The sequence below is a fragment of the Lissotriton helveticus genome, chromosome 7 (genome assembly GCF_964261635.1).
Source record: "Lissotriton helveticus chromosome 7, aLisHel1.1, whole genome shotgun sequence".
NCBI lineage: Eukaryota > Metazoa > Chordata > Amphibia > Caudata > Salamandridae > Lissotriton > Lissotriton helveticus.
The window spans coordinates 124,474,290-124,494,602 of NC_136068.1; the positions used below are offsets into that span (position 1 = coordinate 124,474,290).

The 20,313-nt window shown below is 44.4% G+C and overlaps 1 protein-coding gene across 3 annotated transcripts in view; it reads left to right on the forward strand.

Moving 5' to 3' along the window:
• Positions 1–20,313, forward strand: part of UCKL1 (uridine-cytidine kinase 1 like 1) — a 283,720-nt gene that overhangs the window by 179,592 nt on the left and 83,815 nt on the right. For all 3 annotated transcript variants that reach the window (XM_078651664.1, XM_078651665.1, XM_078651666.1), the window contains 3 exons: positions 7,987–8,058; positions 17,164–17,357; positions 18,458–18,515. In XM_078651664.1, the coding sequence (XP_078507790.1) occupies positions 7,987–8,058; positions 17,164–17,357; positions 18,458–18,515 (324 nt within the window). The remainder of the gene's footprint in view (positions 1–7,986; positions 8,059–17,163; positions 17,358–18,457; positions 18,516–20,313) is intronic.

Consider the following 20,313-nt stretch of genomic DNA (forward strand, 5'->3'; position numbering starts at 1 on the left):
TTTGCAGTTGAAATCTTTGGGTAACGTAAGAAGTCTAAGGGTGATTCAGCCCCTTCCTGCTACTCTTGTTCTCCAGAAAAGGTGCAAAGACATCACAATGCCTCCAGGTCTTGTTCCTGTTCTACCGAGGAGTCAGACCCGTCTTTGGTCCCTGTGTCCCCCAAGTTCCAAGCTCCATTGGCAATACCATTGGCAACATCACAGCAAGTTATAGCCTTTCAAGATGCCATCCTGCACATCTTTGATACACTTTCAGCTCCCTCTGGCATGCTTTCGGGCCCCAGGATTCATAGGCAGGTTACTGCCAGCAGGTCTGCCCTCAGTGCCATCTGTGCCCCATAGCCTGCTTTGAGCACCACACCGAAGTTGGTGACAAATTTGGATTTGGCCTGGACACTGAGCTGGTCCTGCAGTCTTTGATGCTGGCGCCGTCAGTCCCAGAAGAGGAGCCACAAACCATCATGGTCTCTGACTCTGAGCCAAATTAATTTCATCCTAGATTGAAGTTATGGCCAGATCCTGATGTGGTGCAGCCAGTATTCATTCCCTCAGGCCCCAACCGTATACTTTTTTAGTACACTTGCTCACAGACAATACACATATGTTTTAACTCAGACTCCAACCAGAGCCAGCCATATGGAGACGAGAATAGAGGGGATAGAGAAAAGTTTGCCACCCCTTATGATGAAGATAAGTCCAAACGTACAAAAAAAGTATTGAAATGTTTTGCGAATGCATGTCTCCTCGGTCAGCATTGCCTTGAGGGTGGGCCACGTTAGCTGCCTTCTTGTACGTTACACCCACACACTTTGGGACATGGTTGGTGAGATCTTACCTTCCTAAACCAATCAGGATGGACATGATGCGGCTAAGGTCGTCATCTACCTGGGTCTAGATGCCATAGATTGCCTAGGAAGGGCTATTGGGGCAATCCATGAATGAGATCCACAGTCTTTCGACATCCAGGAGTCCTTCATGAACATGCCCTTCAGCAGTACCTGCCTGTTTGGCAAAAAGGCAGACTTGGCCCAAGAGCATTTTAAGGGGAGCGAGAAGGTCATGATGTTTTGGGCCCTTGTGCACCAGTCCAGCAATCCCCTCCCCAACAACTTTGCCCTTTTTGGGGATATGCCAGGGGCTTGGTGTATCAACAGCATTAGGCCCCGCCACCTGCACAACAGGCCTCCCAGCCCATTCAAGGTTGGGCCAAGGGCCCAACAGACAACAGCCAGGCCATCAGAGGCAGCATACATCCCAAGCCCTTGCCCCTCTGGCAACAACCTCAAAACCTCTTTAGTGCGTACTTAGTGGCACACCGCCATCTGGTAGGAGGCAGGGTCAGCCGCTTCCTTTTGAGAAGCCATTCACTTCTACTTTACCTAAGCAGTCCTGGATACTGTACGCTTTCAAGACTTTCCATCGGACCAACAAGTATATTTTTTCCTTATGACTGAATAGTGTTTACAAAAAAACATGAAATGAGTTTTGTCCTGGGTAGAGCAATTATCGTAATCGCAGGGTAAAGCCTTATCAGCAGGGCTCCAGACCAGGTTTGTTCCCAACAAAAAAGGAATTTGGTTGTACCTAAACCTTGTTAATAGCCATCTATGAAAGGGTCTATTAACTACCTTTAAATAAAATTCCAAAGAATCTGGAGTAGCATTTAAGGCCTTGCTGCCGACTATCAAGGGCCGGCTGGTTTAGGTTCTCACGGACTATACCACTGTTATCTGGTAATGGTAATGCAACTAGGAGGATGGGTGGAGTCTTGGATCCTGTGCCAGAAAGCCCTGGGCCTCTGGAACTGGCTGAACCGTCAGGGCATTTCCCTGTAGGCTACCTAGCTGATGAGATCTGTAAACAGCAGGGTAGACAATTACAGCCGCCAACGCCTAGCAGTGTAGAATGGCTGTTACACCTGGGTAGGGTTCAGGGCATCTTCCAGCAATGAAACTATCCCTGGGTCGATCTTTTCACCCCAGTAAGAATGCGCAGTGCCAACACTTTTGCTTGCTGGAGTTCCCAAGAATACTCTCCATCGGAGACTCATTCCGCATGTAGTGGAGAAGGGGACTTATGTACACCTCCTCGCCACTACCTCTCCTGCCCAGAGTTCTGAAGATCAGAAACAACTGGGCCGAAATCAATTTGGTGGCTCCGATGGGGATCCGAAGAGTCTAGTATCTGAAACTTGTGGGCCTAAGCATCTTCCCCCTGATCAGGCTGCCACTTGCAGCAGCAGAAACAGGGTCTTACACTCGCACATGCGGATTCTGCACCTCCATGTGTTAATTGAGCGGCAGCAGTTGATCACCATTGGCCTTCCTCATGAAGTTGTTAAAGTGATCCTGGCTGCCAGGCACCCGGCCATGACATCAGTGTATGATGGACGCTGGTATAGGTTTATGGCTTGGCACCCGCCAGACTTGCCTGTTGCAGTCAAATTGTCAGATTCATTTCCGTTTGCTTTGTCTTGCACAGCAAGGACTTGGTGTGGGCACTGTTAAAGGTAATTTGTTTGGTCTTTCGGCCCTTTTACGTTTGCCAGACCAGCCAGTCGTGTTCAAATCGTGATGCATTTTCTAAAAGGTTTGCAACAAGTGCTTCTGCGAAAGCACTTTGGGATGTCACAGTAGGACTTGAATTTGGTCCTCACTTTCTTATGTGTATAGACCATCTCCCAGTGAATGTCTCTCGTTATAAGATTTGCCACCTATTGGCTAAGAAGAGGATTCCAGAAGACCTGAGGGCAAAATCTACTAGAACTAAGGCTGCTACCACTGAATTGGCTCGCAGGGTGACTGTCCCGGGTATCTGTCAGGCTCCTATATAGACATCAGATCACACGTTCATTACTGCCTTGACAGCCAGAGGGCATGTTGCCCATTTGGTCTTACAGGACTTTTTTAACCATTCACAGTTCCGCCACCTTCGGAGGTATTGCTTTGGTATGTTCATAAGATGAGGTTAGAAGTATCCTTCAGAAGAACAAATTACTTAACTTTTGGTAATGCTTTTTCTGGTGGATGCACATATTCCTCAAGGCCCTACCACCTCCCCGTTCTATGGAGTGGTCTCCTTTTCCATCTTCAAATGCCCCAGTTTAGGCATCTGCACACTGGTCATTCCAGTCTGCTGATGGTGCACCAAATCTTACTGCTAACACAAGCTTCCAAAAGAAACTGGCATCAGCGTGGATGGCTGCTGCTTATAAGCAGCTTCATTTATCATTTCCAGAGTGGAACAAAGTCGGCGCCACCTACGGACAGTCAGGAGCAGTACTTCACAAGGTGAGAAATCTACTGGAAAGATAGTTACTGAAGTAACTTGTTCAACCTTTCCGCTCCAGTAGAAAAAACTTTACATTTTTTAGCAGAGTGTTAAAATTGTATATTAGACCAAAAATGTACACAAATCTGATGATTCATTTGTAGGCTATAGTTGAAGTGCTACTCCAGAGACTATCAGATGCCGGAGTGAGAGGAACAGCGCTAAACTGGCTTAGGTCATTTCTTAGCGAAAGATCTTTCCAGGTATGGGAAGGGAGCGCACGATCAGCATCCACCCCCCTCCATTGCGGTGTGCCTCAGGGCTCCTCCCTGAGCCCTACACTATTCAACGTGTATATGGCTCCCTTGGAGGAGGTGGTGGCCCCATTCAACATCAAGATCGTGAGCTACGCTGCAACACCCAATTGGTGTTCGCCCTTTCACAATCCTTGGAGAACTCCCAGATACTCCAAGCCTGCCTCTCACAGGTCCACTCCTGGATGGGGGACTCAGCACTCAAACTGAACGGGTCCAAAACGGAGATCATGGTGATGGGACCAAAAAAAACCTCCTTTCCCAGCTTAGCCTGGCCCAGTTGCTTGGGGTGCCTTCCTGAACCCAAGGATGAGATCAAGAGCCTGGGCATTTGGATGGAACGAGATCTCTCCCTTAGAGCCCAGGCATCCAAACTGGCGGGCGTCTGTTTTGGTCTCCTCAGATCAGTACGTAAGATACTGCCTCTCATCCCTTTTCTGTCGAGAAAACTCTTGATACAGGGTCTAATTATGTCCAGGTTGGACTTCAACAACACGATCTACCTTGGGGCCCCCAAGAGCACTTTGAACAGACTCCAACAAGTTCAAAATGCGGCAGCACGAACGCTCTACAACATCCCCATGTCCTGCTCTGCTAAACCTGCATTAAGGGCACTACACTGGCTGCCAATTCGGGAAAGAGTGAAATTCAAATCCCTATGCCTCGCACACAAAATCTTGCAAGGCAAAGGCCCCCCCGCCCTGCAGAAAATGGTAACCCCGTACAAAGCGAGCAGAACTTTACGATCAGACCAGCAACACCTGACGGTCGTCCCAAGGGTAAAAAAGGCTCGATCGGGAGGCAGGAGATTCTCGGTCAACGTTTCCGTCCTTTGGAATGCCCTACCCCTTAGTCTTCGCGCAGAACCGTGTCTCCTGCGCTTCCGAAAACAACTTAAGACCCTCCTCTTCTGCTAAATCTCTCCTATCATTTTCCGCTATCTCTGATGTCGCTAGTTGGCAAAAGCGCAGGGATGCTCCAGGGTAACCGGGCGCTATACAAAACCGATTTAATAATAATAATAATAATAATAATATAGTTACCGTCGGTCTGTGATGGCTTTCCCAACGGCTACTATTGCAAGATGGATAGTATCCTGCATAGTATGCTGTTACCAACAGGATATTTACCTGGTAAGCCTTTACCTGGTAGATCAACAGTACATTCTACAAGAGGAAAAGCTGCTGCTGCGGCTTGGCTGTGAAGTGTTTATGAAACGTGTAAGGCTGCCATGGAGATCAGTCTACGTTTTTACCAAACATTGCTGTTTGGATGAGGACACTCAAATCATTCATTAGTTTGACAGTAGTTCCCACGCGTCTCATGGGCCTGCCATTTCAACCACCCACTCCTGTGATCTAACGTTTTTGTCATTGAAAGTGGCCTTCTGATTAGAGTCACCTCTTGCAGACACATCAGTGAGTAACAGGCTTTAACATAGGGTAACACTTTTTATTTAGGTGGTTCTTGTAAGCTAATTTCTGCTATGGGTAGTCTCACCTTTTCACATTAATCAAACTATTGAGCTGCCCATCTTTTTTCCCACAGTCCTGAATCCACTGCGGAAAAAGCCTTACACAAAACGAGGTGTTTAAAGGGCAGTTGTGTATTACACTGATAGGATCAAGTCCTTCTGTCAGACAAAAACCTTTTTGTAACTTTTACCAAAGCCCACATGGGACACCACTTCTCTAATTCAGTCACTGCAAGATGGATTGTTAAACTCATACAAACAAACTATGGCAAAGCCAAGTGTCGTGAGCAGTGCAGCCTGTAATATAAACGCTGTATGTAGGCCATCTCAAACTTCAAATTTATATTCATCCTTCGTTGGGAACCTCACATTCATCCAGCAAATGGATACCTGCTTCCAAAATGCCCCTCAACCCCCACTTGGATACCATAGCCTTTCCATTTCAATCTCGCAGAATTTGGCTTGGGCCAGGTAAAATCATGCCATAAAGCCAGACCCTTGCTTCGCTTTGGTTGTAAAAGCTACACCCTACAGCCACCCTCTTGCTTGGACTTGGCTATAAAAGCCACACCCTTGCTTGGGTTTGTAAAAACCTAGCTGGGAGGAAGTCTCTCTCTTACCTCTACTCCTCTGTCCCTTGATCCAAGTAAGAACTTGACACAGTGATTTAACTCTCCCTCCGAAATGGCGGTTGCCTTCAGAGGAGACCTCAACTCTGCAAAAAGAAAAGACCAAACAAAAAGGAAGGGTAGTGACTCATTTTTTTTCTGAGAACTGTGCATGCAACAGATTAAGGACCAGATTCATGTTACAATAATTTCTGAGCGGTGATCTTGTTGGATTTATTTCAACTATGAAACTCAAAAGACAAAGAACTTTGATCAGGTGCTTCCTTTTAATTTGGTTGCCGAGCGCAGCAACCCCTTGTGGGGAGTCTAACGTCAATTATAAGAGCTCTAAAGACTTTAGAATTAAACTTCTAAGACAGAGGTTTATTGAGAATCAGAGTTAGCCCAAATAGAACATTCTGAGAAAAAAGGAAACTATCTCTAGACAGTTGGAAATAAACCTGGATACAAATTGCACCTCTGCCAATGGAACAATCTAAGCATCACCTTTTGAAACATTAGTTGCAAGTAGAATATTTCTGAGCCTAGAATGATTTATAATTTTAACAACTTATATTAGTTATAGCACTCTGTTAACATTGGGTTTGATCTTTGCACAGTTGTGTTGGAGGGCAATTACTCAAGAAATATTTACCCCAAGACTCAACTAAATAAGACCAGATTCAAGCCTGGCATTCCCAGCTAAGGGGAAACACTTCGTTACTGTATATGCAGACCATGTGTATCTACAGCAAATGCTATGAACTGAAACTTTTACTTACTCTGTAACCATCCGTTCTTAGAATGCAGTGCTGTAGATTCATATGATCTTACCCTTATCCCTGGAAGCCATTGATTATCACAGATGTTTTACTATGTATTCCCATCTTACCTTTCGCAGTGCACCGTACACTTATCTTCAACACTCTTCTCCACTCCCAGTACACACCCAATGAGCAGAAATAAATTGCGGTGTAGTCTTTGTCCTAGAAAAGAAAAGCAAGTTGCAAACATCCAAGCCCAACACTAGATGGCAGAGTATGCATATCATGTGAATATACCGCACTACATGCTATTGACAGTTGGTTGCAGGGTAATAGTTTCCTTTTTTATATATACTTAGTTGCACAATATTTTTGTGGTCAACAGTAGCGGCTGGTGCTGTAGAAGAGTGGTGTGACGGAAGGGGTGGGGGGACAAAAAAAAAACACACCTGCAGCCAGCCGCGTCGCGCTCTTCTGTTCCTCTTATTGCAGGCACAGACTCCACTGCAGCCAATCCTGGCTCTGCTCTGGTGTCATGAGAGCAGCGTCAGGCTTGGCCTGAGCGTCAAGGACTTGAGCTCCCAGCGAGACTGGGAGCCTGTGCCTGTTGTCTCCAACCCAGCAACGCAGCTTCAGTGCGCATGAAGGTTTGACTGGCTTGCCACGCCCAGCCAAACCGTCATGCGTACCTATCACAGTGCATTATCACTCTCTCTGCGCCTGACGTCCCCCGTGGCCCCATCCCCAAAGACTCAACAGGAAAGGAAAAATAAAGCGATAACAAACATGTTTATTATTGTTTTATTTTTCATTTCCTGCCGTTTTGAGACAACTGGCATGGAGACCACGCTCCTCCACCATAGCGGAGGAGATACGGTTGGTGGTCAATATTCTGGCTATGATAATATATTGTAGCACAATATTTAAACTCGATATTCTAATAGTATACTTTGCGGGGTCCAATAATCCAAGTTCAGGAGCTCGCACTTATGCAGAGGCATTGTAATGTGTAAGAATATTAACAAAGATCCCTTAATGAAGAATCTTGGAGCCCAACCAATCCCTGACTTCTCTATGCCGCTGTCACCTCTAAGAGTAACAGGAGAGTTCATTCTCTCTTCCCATGTAACCGCTGGGATCTCTATGCAGTACTAACCTAAAAGAGTCGGCCGAAACGTCAGCCTCCATTCCTATTTGACTCTTGGCATCCTTCTGCAGTGATCATTTCTAGGCGTGTAATGTGAGTAAAGTGTTTAGGCTTGTGTAACTCTGTACCCCAGTCTGTGTGTCTAAACCTGCTGGCATTGACTAGTCATGTTCCTGTGAAATTGCAGTATTAGGTGACTTTTCTGGGACCATCAAAATTATACTGGTTTTCGTACCACTTTGCACTGACACGATACCCTATTGTGCACTCCACTCCCTACCATCAAGTAAGAATTTGAGCATTGTGCACTAGGTGCAGTGGCATGTCGTACACTGTCAGGGGGTGCAGAGAGCCCTATCATTTGAGTAATCAACAGTTTGGATTTTTGATCAGATTTTATTCTCTTTAGAAAACGCTGTATGGAGCCAATGTGATCATCTTCGAAGGTATCATGGCGTTTGCAGATCCAGAGCTCCTGAAGGTAACGGGGAGAATGTGGGGGAGAGCAAGGCATTCAGGGTGGGACAGGCTGGAGAGGGAGAAAACAAAACTGTAAGGAGAGGGAAAGAGGAAGGATAAGGTGTAGAACAGTGAGAAAGGGAGACCCTAAGTATGACTAAGGGACAAGTGTGAGAGAAGTGGTGAGAAATGTAAATAAGGGAGCATTGTGAGATGAAGGGATAAGTGTAAGGAGAGAAGTAGAACAAGCATTGGCATAGCCAATAGGTCGCACTTTTGGGACCTTATAAGTGAATAGCCATGCAACACTTGATGTTTTTTAATGAAGGACATTGTGCTGGATAACTAAACACATATAATGTCCCAAAGGCGAGACCTATTGGCTATGCATTGTGGGGGCCTTATAAGTGTTTAGGTAGAGCTATTGACTTTGCCAATGTTTCTAAGCTGTGCTGTAGAGAAGTGTGGCTGCTGTGCAGCATGCTTAGAAGTTGTAATTAAAAAGAGTAAAGAGCACTGAGTGATGCTGTTGAGTGATGCTGTGCTGGCCCTGAGTGATGCTGTGGTGGTGCAGACTGATGCTGTGGTGATGCTGATTGTTGCTGTGGCGCTGCAATGTGATGCAGTGGTAGCGCATAGTGATGCTGCGGTGGTGCTGAGTGATGCTGTGGTGGCGCCGAGTGATGCTGTGGTGGCACTGAGTGATGCAGTGGTAGCGCATAGTGATGCTGTGGTGGTGCTGAGTGATGCTGTGGTTGCGCTGAGTAATGCTGTGGTGATGCTGAATGTGTTATGTAATGAAATTATGCTGTGTGCATTTGTATGTTGCGGTATTGCATAGCAGTTAATTGTGTGGCGGTGTTTTTGAATTATGTAGAGTTTATTGCTTTTCTTCCTAAGCCGGCTAAGTTCAGGAAGCAGCCTGCATCAGTTGGCTATATTGTCCATGTGTCCGTCTGAGCTAGAAACAATGTTACCTCTCCGTGCTGCGAGCATCCATCCTCAAAGCTTTGGGCTCGTGATTCTGAGAGTAGGCCAGCCATCTCAGTCACGGAGGACTGACCAGGAACCGCACAGAGGCCCTATTATGGGGAAGTCCGAGTTGTAGTGGAATCAGTAGGTTAATGCACCTGCTTTCGGCTTCGCTGAAGTCTCCCTTGTAGTATGAAGATGACTAAATTAGTTCGCTATGCTTATTTCTTTTATATTACAGCTATAAAACTCCAAACCTAATAACAAGCATCAATAGATCAGGGTATGTCATCAAAATCATGAAAATTGGTATAAACAATAAAATAACTGTATGAAAGATCTTAAAAAAGAACAATATTGAAGAATATAAAAGGAAAAATATTGTTTCAAAAAGACAGAATTTGCAAATCTTGTAAGAAAAAAAGTATTGCAAGCCACAATGTCTAAAATAAAGCAAATCTTACCCGTAAATTGGAAAAGCCAAGTTTAAAAAGTATGTTTTTACACCACAACAATTTTACCAATCTGAAAGATGAAAGGTTGAGTCAGGTCCTGCCCTAATCTGGCCTACTGTCTTTAAATGACACAGCAGTGGCTGCTGGACCCACTGAGGCATTGTGTCAGCAACACCCTGGTGAGACCGACTCAGCCTTTCACCTTTGTATTATCAATACAATGACTTTTGGCTCCTTCTACAAACTTTGTAAGTGGCTAGCATCTCCATACAGAGAATTCTGCGCTATATATCAAGGGTAAAGTACCCTGTACTGTACATTATAAAGAACTTTATGCAAGAAAAGAGTTATGTGAAGAAATAAAGAAACAAGCCAAAGACTTAGTTCCATCATAAGATCGCAGAACTTCTAGGGGACTTTAAATATCCTTATAATGTACAGAAGAGGGTATTTCATGACTTATAATGCAAAGCAGCAACACCACCCGTCCCCATTATGCCTTTGCAATTTTTTAGCTCACGACCCTTTGTATGAGACTTAAACTATTGTAGAACTTGTAATGTGAAAATTAACACGACAAAATGCAGCATGTAATTTGCAGCAAAAATATAGCATACAAGAATAATTGTAAGCCACCTTCAAAGCTGGTTTTGTGAGCTGATTATGGTAACCTGCAGGTAGTCAGCAGCAGTGCAATACATATTCACACTTCCGTACATATCTCCTTAACAGTCAATATCTTTTTGAATTTTAAGTGAATCTAATTTCAGAAGCAGGGAAGCTGACAAGGCACTCCTCCCTGTAATTGTTTTAGTGGCATCTGCGTTCTGTTCCTGGCCTGCTTTTTACACTCTTTGCTAGCTCTAGCAGAGGCACTGAAGTAACGAAACTCAACTGTAATATATTATTACAGAAGAGCAGTGAAGCTATTTCCAATATCTCAGGCGAGTAGTGATGTCACAACCCGACTAGCATATGTTTTTATTAAATCTCACTGCTGCATTTTTGTCTAACAAAGGGCTACCTCTGGAAGGCCCAATTAACAAAAGGCAGACAAAGCATTGTGGTTTTGGCTATGAGGGCCTGTTTGAAAAGGACCATTAACGCGGCCCCCCCTTTGAGTTTCAGCCATTGGTTTTACTGCGGCTGCAGTTTTTGAGGGCTGGACTGAAGAAGTGCACGTGGTCTCAGTGAGACGAGGGCAGGCCGTGCTGGCTAAGCACAAATGCCTTGCGCCATGCAGTGGTGAAGCTACTGGCAACAATAAATACAGTTTTATTAAACCAATCTTCGTGGACAGAAACTGTACCCCTAGAAAATTATGTAACGCTTTTATAAACAATTGAATGCATTTTGCATACAAATCTAGAGCTGACATTTTTAAAAATTAAAACAGAAACGATTTTTTATTTGCACTTGTGGTGAGACAGCAAACTGATGGGATAGTTCAGTGGGTTAAGGGACATGCTGCAAACAGCAGTCTGTGCGACTCGTTGAAAACAGGTTGTAAACTGAACGGTTCAACTCAGAATGATATCTTTCGGAAGAAAATAAAATGAGTTCTCTGGAGATGAGTAGTAGTCGCCTCTGATATCGCAGTATCTAGGTATACCTGGAGCGTTGTAAGGCCACAGAAGACATTGTTATAAAATGCAACACTTTGAACCATCGAACTGCGTTCTGTGTTTAATACATTATGTAAATGAGGCAGCTGAACCGCTGACCTCACAGTTTCTACTGCTAGTAGACAGATTGCTCAGCTGTGAGCATTGCACTGCTGCTGAATACACAGATCTTACTGCTAGGAAGGTCTATCGTACGAGTTTTACTTCCTCGCAGTGTTTTTTTCTGGTATCTGACAGGAATTCTGACGGGTGACAGCTCCTCCCTGGAGTCTTCAGCATGCAGGCGCTTTAATATCACAGACAGGAGTAGTGGGAGAGAGTACCTGAGGTGTCAGATTAGGGCGTCACAACGCAGACAGAAAACGTACCGGAGGTGGATTGAAACAGGGAAGGAACTGGAGAGAGAGGGAGAGAGGAAGGAGGTGGTCTCCAGAGGGGTACAGGGAGCGAAGGGAAAGGCGAAATAGAGGAAGACCGAGCAAGGTACAGAGGCGAGATGGGTACAGTGTCATGGCCGTCAGGACAAGTAAACAAGTGCAACAGGTAGGGAAGAAAATAAAAGTGACGCGGCCGCGGGAAGAGAAAATGAAAGTGAGCGGCCGCGAAAGTTATCGCATGCTATAAGGGTGCTGTGAGCTATGCGACGTGCGCGCACCATGAGAGAGGAAAGCCAGATGGCGCCTCTGCTAGTCATTGTGCACATAACTGCACACTCTATGCCACCCGAAAAGCTGTGGTTGGCTTTTTAAAGCCCACTCACTAAATGTCTCGCCAGAGCAGCGCATGCGCTGGCTCAGGCGAGACCTATTCTATGCCACCCAAAAAGCTGTGGTCGGCTTTTTAAAGCCCACTCATGAAATGTCTCGCCAGAGCAGCACATGTGCTGGCTCAGGCGAGACCTAAAAAGGAGGTGGCAAGGGAGAATTATTACAGGGGGAGTGAGACGTGGAGGAGGCGAGTGAGATGTGCGAGTGACAGTAAAATTTCAGATGGAAAGGGAGCACACAAGGAATGCTGCTAAGCAAATTATAGTATGGAGAAGAAACAATCTGATCTATTTTGCTCTCACCTGCCCTGTGTCACCAAAACAAGAGATTTATAGGTGTCTTACTTTATAAATAAATTCTGGCATCATTTTACAGAACGTTCAAATTTTAGCAACTATTCCCCAGCAGAGCGAATAAATATTTTATTTCTACCAAATGTAATATTTGTTGAAAACACTTTAGAGTTTACAGTACAATCTTATAAAATATATCCTAAAAGTTAATTAATATCCAGGAGGCTGTTTTAGGAATGTAATTTTCCCAGGACTGTAAATGCTTTGTGCCTGATCTGCCATGGTCTATTCACAGATGTGTTGCCCTCAAATGGCATATTCCTCACTTGAGAATTGGTGGAGGACTGACCCCTGTCCTCTATTCATTGAGACAACATTCCTGTTTTGAGAGGGTCGATGCCCATTACAAATTATGGACAGCCAGACTCTCCTTGCATAAGCACTTGACTAAGCATCTGATCAATAAATCGGCCCCTAGAATGCTTAAGATACAGGGAAAAGCCTTTTCACATCAGCAGGTTCCTCCACTTCAACTTTCATAGTTTGTGAATGCATTTGACTCTATTGACATTGAAATGCTGCTAACCATTAGAACTAGGCTATAATTTAAACTTAACTTATTTTTCTCTTGTGTGCTTTGTGCCTTCCGTTTACCAAGTCCAAACTGGCAGCAGAAAATGCAATTAGTTATTCATGTGCCCAGCATCTTACATGATTCCACACTGCAAAGATTATGCTTATTTTTATTTTCTTCAAAGCAGCTCAAAACAATTTCTAATAGTTGCTGCCACTTTACTGTTCTATAATCAATTGCTCTTAATCAATTTTCTATTAAATGTCCATCATTTGCTTATTCACATTTTATTTTCTCATGCCATGCTTAATTTTTTTAGATTTTTTTTAATCAAGTTTAAACCTGAGATTTTGTATTCATAGTGTCAAAGCGTTTCAAACCTTGTACGTCTCTCCTTCAGGAGAGATAATAACCTCTTTACAATTATTTTATTTTGATCTAGTTACAAAAGAAACGGGATACATAACTATCTAGTTCTTGGGTCAAAGCATGAACCATATATATTCTTACCCTTGATCACCCTTTTCCCCAAAATCATTATTCTGTCAACACTTCACAGCTTATCAATAGTTCAAAACTCCATGCCTAGACCGTCCTCCAGATCCTCATAATTCTTTTCTACTTCCAACATTACTGTTCACAGAATGTCTCCAATTTGTCCATTACTTTTCTCGAAACCACCTTCTGCTAAAACGACCCTAATGTTTTAATCCTAAAATGATAATTTATTTGATACATAGACTTTGTTACTGTCCATTTTAGATTCTTAATTTTTTTACTTTGTGTGCCTTATATATAATTGTGTCTTTCTCCAAAGATTCAGAGGAGTTTGCAGCTAATAATAACCATTGTATGACAGCTGTAGCTTCATGGATGGGCAAGAACCACCTGAAACTTAATGGTGATAAGACTGAGGTCTTGCTCTTTGATTGTCAATTTACGGTCTGGATTAGCACTTGGTGGCCTGATACACTAGGTACCCTACCAAGGCCAGCTCAAACAGTGAAGAATCGGGGCATTATTTTGGACTTTGAGCTGTCTTTGAACAGCCAGGTCAATCTTACAGTGTCATCCGGCTTTTGAACGATCAAAATGTTTCCTTTCATGACCCATCCAGTTCCTAAGCAGGTTGTGCTTGCTCTGGGTACCTCTAGGATAGACCATTGTAACACACTGTACCTTTAGGCCAATAAGACAAATGTTGCAAAGCTGCAACTGGTCCAGACTGTGGCAGCTAGACTAACGCTGGACATTCGTAAGCAGCAGTCGACTTCAAAAGGTCTAGGTGATCTGTATTGCCTTTTGGCAGAGGAGCGTATATCATTTAAGGCACTCTGCATTGTTCATAAAACCCACTACTCGGCAAGTCCAGGGGATATTAAAGCCATGTTCCAATGGTATGTACCAGCCAGAGATCTCTGCTGTACAGCTCGCAAGCAGGTTATTGTTTCCAGAGTCCGTAGGAAGAAATGGTGAGGCGGAGCCTTTTCGGTTGTGGCTGCAAGGCCGTGGAAATCAGTTAACATTATCATATTAGTTAATTGTTACAACAATTTCAAATGTTACAGTTTTGTTCTAATAGTTTATGCTCCTTGCTTTCATTATTGAAAAATAAGTTATTCATAAAACAAATTCAGGTTCAAGCTAAATTTATATATTTGTGTTATTTTCATATTATTTGTGATTAGGTGCAAGTGAAGTAGCAACAACTAAAACTGATGAACTCAGTAAACATATTCAGTTTTTCAAATGCACGCCACATAACATTTCAAAACCTTTCAATTTAATTCAATTTCAATCTGCTGGTTTTGATCGTTCAAGTCATGCTACATTGCAGCCACTCTGGTCAAATAGGCCATTGTGACTTATCGTTTGTGCACACAGCATCATGCTTGAATGTGACACCTCAAAGTTATGCTTATTTCACTTTTCTTCAAAGACTTTCAAAGCAGCTTCTGAATGTTTATTAAAGCTTGGATCTATTCTTCAATAATCAATTCCTCTTTATCAGTTTTTCATTTCTTTATTTTTCACATTCATACGTTTTTCTTATGATTTTGTTTTTTCATGTTTTAGCTTGAGCAAGTGGGTAAATATTGCCACACCCAGTGCATTGCAAAGCTGGTACGATTCTACTTTAGAGGATAAAACAATTGTTTTTCAATTAAGTTGAAAAGAAAATGTTATGAAATCCATCGTTTTTATGCTCATCACGCCATTCCAGTTGGACCAAGCCATATGCAAATCAGTCTTGACTCTGCTTCCCATATTTCTTTTCGGACCGGAGAGGCCCTGGCCTGGTTGTTCGGGCTGCACTGTTCCCAAGAAAGCAGGGTCAAGACTGATTTACTTACAGCTGGGTCCAAACAGGAGTGGTATAGTGTGCAAAAGAACAATGGATTCAACCCAGATCTCTTGACTGGGGGTGAGTGGTTGAAAAGTTTCAGCACTCCGTTCATCATCTTGTTGTGTTCGCTATGTTTGCCCTAGGTGGCCAAGGGTAAGGTGGCCAAGGGTATGCCCACAAGTGAGTCTCTTGCTAGCTGTGCCACTGGATTCAAGCTAGCCTGGCTGATGATTCTTGTTTCCGGTCAAGGGAGCACCTGGCCTGGTATTCGGGCCACACTGCTTCCATGAGGAGCAGGGTCAAGACTGTTCTGCATATGGCAGGGTCCAAACTGGGGTGGCATAGTGAGCAAAATGTAAATGTAGTATACTTGTAAAGCGCACAGCTGCCCCAGCAACGGGGCGTCCCGGCGCTGTATAACTCTGGGGAACCCGTCCTGGCTTTCCCTGTGGGATGGTCCCTTGCTGGGAGTCCCCAAGGTGGAGCCAGGCATCCCCGGAATTGGTGGGGCCGTTGTGGAGATTAGGCAAGCTAATGCCCAGAGTTGCTGAGTGGAACCCCTGATTAGAGTAAGCACCGAAGCGAGAATTATCGAGTCCGCTGACCAAGGTCCACGACCCTGCCGCGTCGGGAATTGAACCCTGGTCCCAGGCTGACTTCTGCTCTCAGGCCTGCCGCCTCTAACCAGTGAGCCACACTACTCCACATTGATTTGAATCCAGATCTCTTGATTGGGGGTGAGTGGTTAAAAAGTTTCAATACTCCATCCATCATCTTGTGTTTGCAACGGTTATTTTTTACCCAGATGGTATTGTCTCTTGATTAAGAGTTCCACCGGCTGGAATAAGGGATAACATGAGGTTTAAAGGTTGAAAACATTTTATCTCGTTCTGACCTCAGAACTGTATTTCCAAGTACTAGTTTCATCAGGTATTACCTGCCAAAATGGAGTGAGAAAACATTAAGAGGCATATTTACTAGGAAGTGGCGGAGCGCTGCGTTAGCCACCTTGGCATAAAGCAGTGCTCCTCAACTTCCAAAATGCAGGGCTGCACCGTATTTACAAGGATACGGTGCAGTCCTGCGTTTCCCCCTGCGCTGCCGCTAATTTTAGCTGCCTAGCACCAACGCAGACACCTTTGCACCATAGTTTAAGGGTGCCTGGATTGTAGGGGAAGATTGTTTATGTGCAGGAAGGTGTCCCTTCCTGCACATAAACAACCAGAAATGGCATTTTGAAACATTTATGTGTGCTGCTTAATGCAGCACACATAGAAGTTGCAAAACGTCATGTTTTTAAATTGATTGTTTAAGTGCAGGTAGGGTCACCTTCCTGCACATAAACAATGTTCCCTTGCCAGGGCAGGTCAGTTATGCTGGGGTTAAGCGGATATCTTCACAGCCTCACTGCCCTTTCTTATTCTCAAACGTTGAGGTGGTCAGAGAAGAGGTGCCCATATAGATTTAGTCTGTTGTAGAATTCCTGATTTCAAGACCTTTGTAGCTTGGGTATACCCATACTTTGGACCAGTTATAAACTGAATGACTACCAAAGCTCTTGGTGGAAATTCCTTCGCTTCTCAATGAATTTAACTGGGAACCTTAAGCACTATGCAATATGAGACAACCAATGACTATATCAAATGGCTGGGAGCCAAGGGGCTAGCTGTGTCCTCAATTAAGGGCAAGCAATGGGAACGGGTTGAGCAGAACTTAAACTGTTGGCTTGTCACCACTGTCATTTACTAGGTTACATAGGGAACTCCTGGTCTGGGATTAGAATCCGACCTGCAAGAACAGACCTTCTGTTCACAACATCAACATCCACATGCATTGTTAAAGGAGGGGGCTGGCTCAATCCAGTAGAAAGGGAGGGCCTTTTAGATAGAGGAGGTATGTGTATGTATGAGGCATTTGTTAGCTCACATCTAGCCATGAAGCAGTGAGGTTCTCTACATTTGATGTGTGATTTGAGGGATAGCTGGGCTCTGAGTGGGTTAGCTGATGAGACAAAGGAAAAGTGGTGGGAGCGAGGCAGGCCTCTCCCAGGCTTAGTGACCGATCTTTCGTGTTAATGTTCATAATACCTTTCAGCTCCTGGACATGAAGATCTTTGTGGAGACAGACTCCGATATCCGGCTGGTGAGGCGCTTACGTCGAGACATAAGCGAGCGAGGCCGTGACCTTGAGGGTGTCATCAAACAATACAACAAGTTTGTGAAGCCAGCCTTCGACCAGTACATACAGCCCACCATGCGGGTGGCAGACATTGTGGTCCCTAGAGGCAAGTACACAAGCCCTTGGAGTTCCCAAAGCAGTTGTAATGTTGATTTTGCATGCTTATTTTCAACATTTCAGACATTCACTTCAGTGAGTGATTTCACGCAGCAATCAAGGAAAACGCCAAAGATATGGACTTATGGTAAAATGGCTTCTTTTTAACTTCATAATCTTTTCTTCTCTGGCTAGCTCGACAACTCGCTCTCCCTTTTGTCTAAGTTGCAGCTCCATACATTCATACACAGATATACAGACATCCATATCCACATAAAAACCTATTCAGATCAAAATTGTTTTTATCGCACTTTGGGCCATGTGTATCACACAAATTTGCGAATTTCGGCCTTTGCGAATGCGAATTTGCTAAATGGTTTGTATAAAGCAAAAGCTGGTGCAAAACAAGGAATCGCAAAATTTACGATTCCTTATTTTGCAATTGCATTTAAGGAATCGCACATTTTGCAATTCCTTAAATGCAGTGTATGAAGTAAAAAAAAATCGCAAAATGTCCTTAAGGAATCGCAAATTACCGCCAACTTCTAGTTGCTGGTAAGTTGCGAATTCTTTGAAAAATGCACATTTCTGCATTTTTCAAAGTGCCATGTGACGCACATACAGGGGGCATGTATGTGCGCCACATGTGCACCCATGCATATTTCAGGGATGCAATAGGGTGTCCTTTGGACACCCCTGCACCCTTGAAATTATTCTCAATTTGCGATAAGCAAATTGCGAATCGCAAATTGAGAATAACTTCCAATTCATTCCTATGGGCCTCCTGGCCCATAGAAAAGAACGGGAAAGTATTCCTTAATTGCGATTCCCAATTTGCTAATCGCAATTAAGGAATTTTAAGAAATCGCAAAAAAAATGCGATTTTGTACATACATACCTATTTGCGATTCTCAAATAGCGATTCCTTAAAAATCGCCATTTGAGAATCGCAAATCAGGTTGATGATACATATGGCCCTTTATCTTTGAATTACTAAAAAGTATTGAAGGAAACTTGCCTGTGATGCCCATGATAGCAATGGATTAGCGTCAATGAGCACAGCCACGCATGTCCGCTCACAAGCTCTTCCTCCCGCTCTTTTCCCTGCAGGCAGCGGGAACTCCGTGGCCATTCATCTCATCGTGCAGCACGTCCACAGCCAGCTGGAAGAGGTAGGTGCCAACTCTCGTCACAACAGAAGGCGGGACAGGGGTCACTGGGCAGGCTGTCCCCCTGGGGGTCCCCGGCGCGCATCCTGCTAAGATGACTAAGGCAATTAAGTATGGGGGAGCTGACAAAACAGGCTGTACCATTCAGAAGTGCCCATGCAGGCGAAACAGACATGCCTCTCAGGTCACAGGCACATGAAGGCCTGCTGTCTGTGATGGATGAGGAATGTGTTTTTATTTTCTAATTAGAAATTAACAGTCAGAAAGGCAACACTTGTTATTCCATTTAATATGGGTTTGACTCCCTCGCTGAGGTGCTGAGTTTAATAAGACATTTGGCAGGATTGTAGGCAGGATGTGAGCTCAGATCGGCCTCAATGGTATGGTTCTTAAATTATCAATGTTCTAAATACCCCATATCCCCAAACCGTGAACCACTCCAGTTATCCCTCTCCTAACGCTACAGCCATAGACACCTCCTGTTAATGCCGTCCATACATTCGCCTGCAGAGGCGAGGAGAACAGGCTCACTGGCAAAGACCCTCCAGCTCACATTCCATCTCCCTCCTGGGTGTATTAACTACAGGCTGCCACAGTTCTAGCATGCAGACACCTCTAGCGCAGTCTCATCAGCGCCTCCATAACCGTCTGATCCAGCAAAACCATTGTAGTCTCAATCCCTGGGCACATGAGCTTTGTGACTGTCGCTATCTGTGGTACAGAACGACACCACTTCAATATGTACAACCCTAGGCAGCACACACACAATGAGTGCATCTGATACAGTAGCCCACAAGCCAGCCACACAAAGCCAACTGGAGTACTTCTTCACTAACTAACCCTAATGGTCTCTTGGTACAAGGTCAAATTATGACAAAACCAAGGAAAAGGCTGGTGTCGTCTTACATGCTTCTTGGTCAGCTGTGACAAGTAAAAATACTGGTAGCTCCATGAACACCTCCGTGCCTGATGCCCTGACTCTCTTGGGATAGGTATGTTATTGATTGCAGGTAGCAGGAGGCCCAGGAGTATTTCGAGTTTGATCGTAAAATTTATCATCCCATAGATGCGCACAGCCTTCTGCCAAGCACACAGTAAAATTGTGTCATTGTGTCTTGTCTCGCTATGTCTGCACATTTGCACTGCTTAATGTTGACTGCATTGTGTCTCTCTGTGCCGCGGGCTTGTGCAGCGTGAGCTGAGTGTCAGGTAGGCATACTTCACGGTAAGATGTTTCTAACTATGTATTGAGGACCACAGAGGCATTTCCAATCCCGGTGCTGCTCCACCACCCCTTCTTCAACTGCCAGCTCTGCGCAGAAAACACGACTCGTGGCATTAGTATGTTGAATTGAGAGACTTATCTGGTCCAAAATGAAATAAGCATTCAAATTCCACACTCACCTGTATTTACCATATTGATTTTTAATAGGAACATGGCTAAAAAGATACACTCCAGATGGCTGGAAGGCCTCCGAATTTGGGGTTTTACATGGGTAGAGTTGTCCTGGCCACAACAGTATGTTCCTGACAAAAGATTAAGTTGAGGAATGTCTAAAAACAGGAACTGGAAACATTAACCAGATAGTTGCTGACTGGAGCAAGGTTGGTGCAGGAGGTCAGTGAGGTGAGGGGCGGTGCTAGAAATCCAGAAACAGTCTGCACACATCCCACCTACTCGGTTTATTGGCGAAAAACAGCTGCCACACTGGTTTTTCCCCAAATAACCTATCCTTCAGAAATCCTCTGCAGCTTGCTAGATGTTAATGGTACCCAAGTAAAATCTCCTGTTAACTCAGTG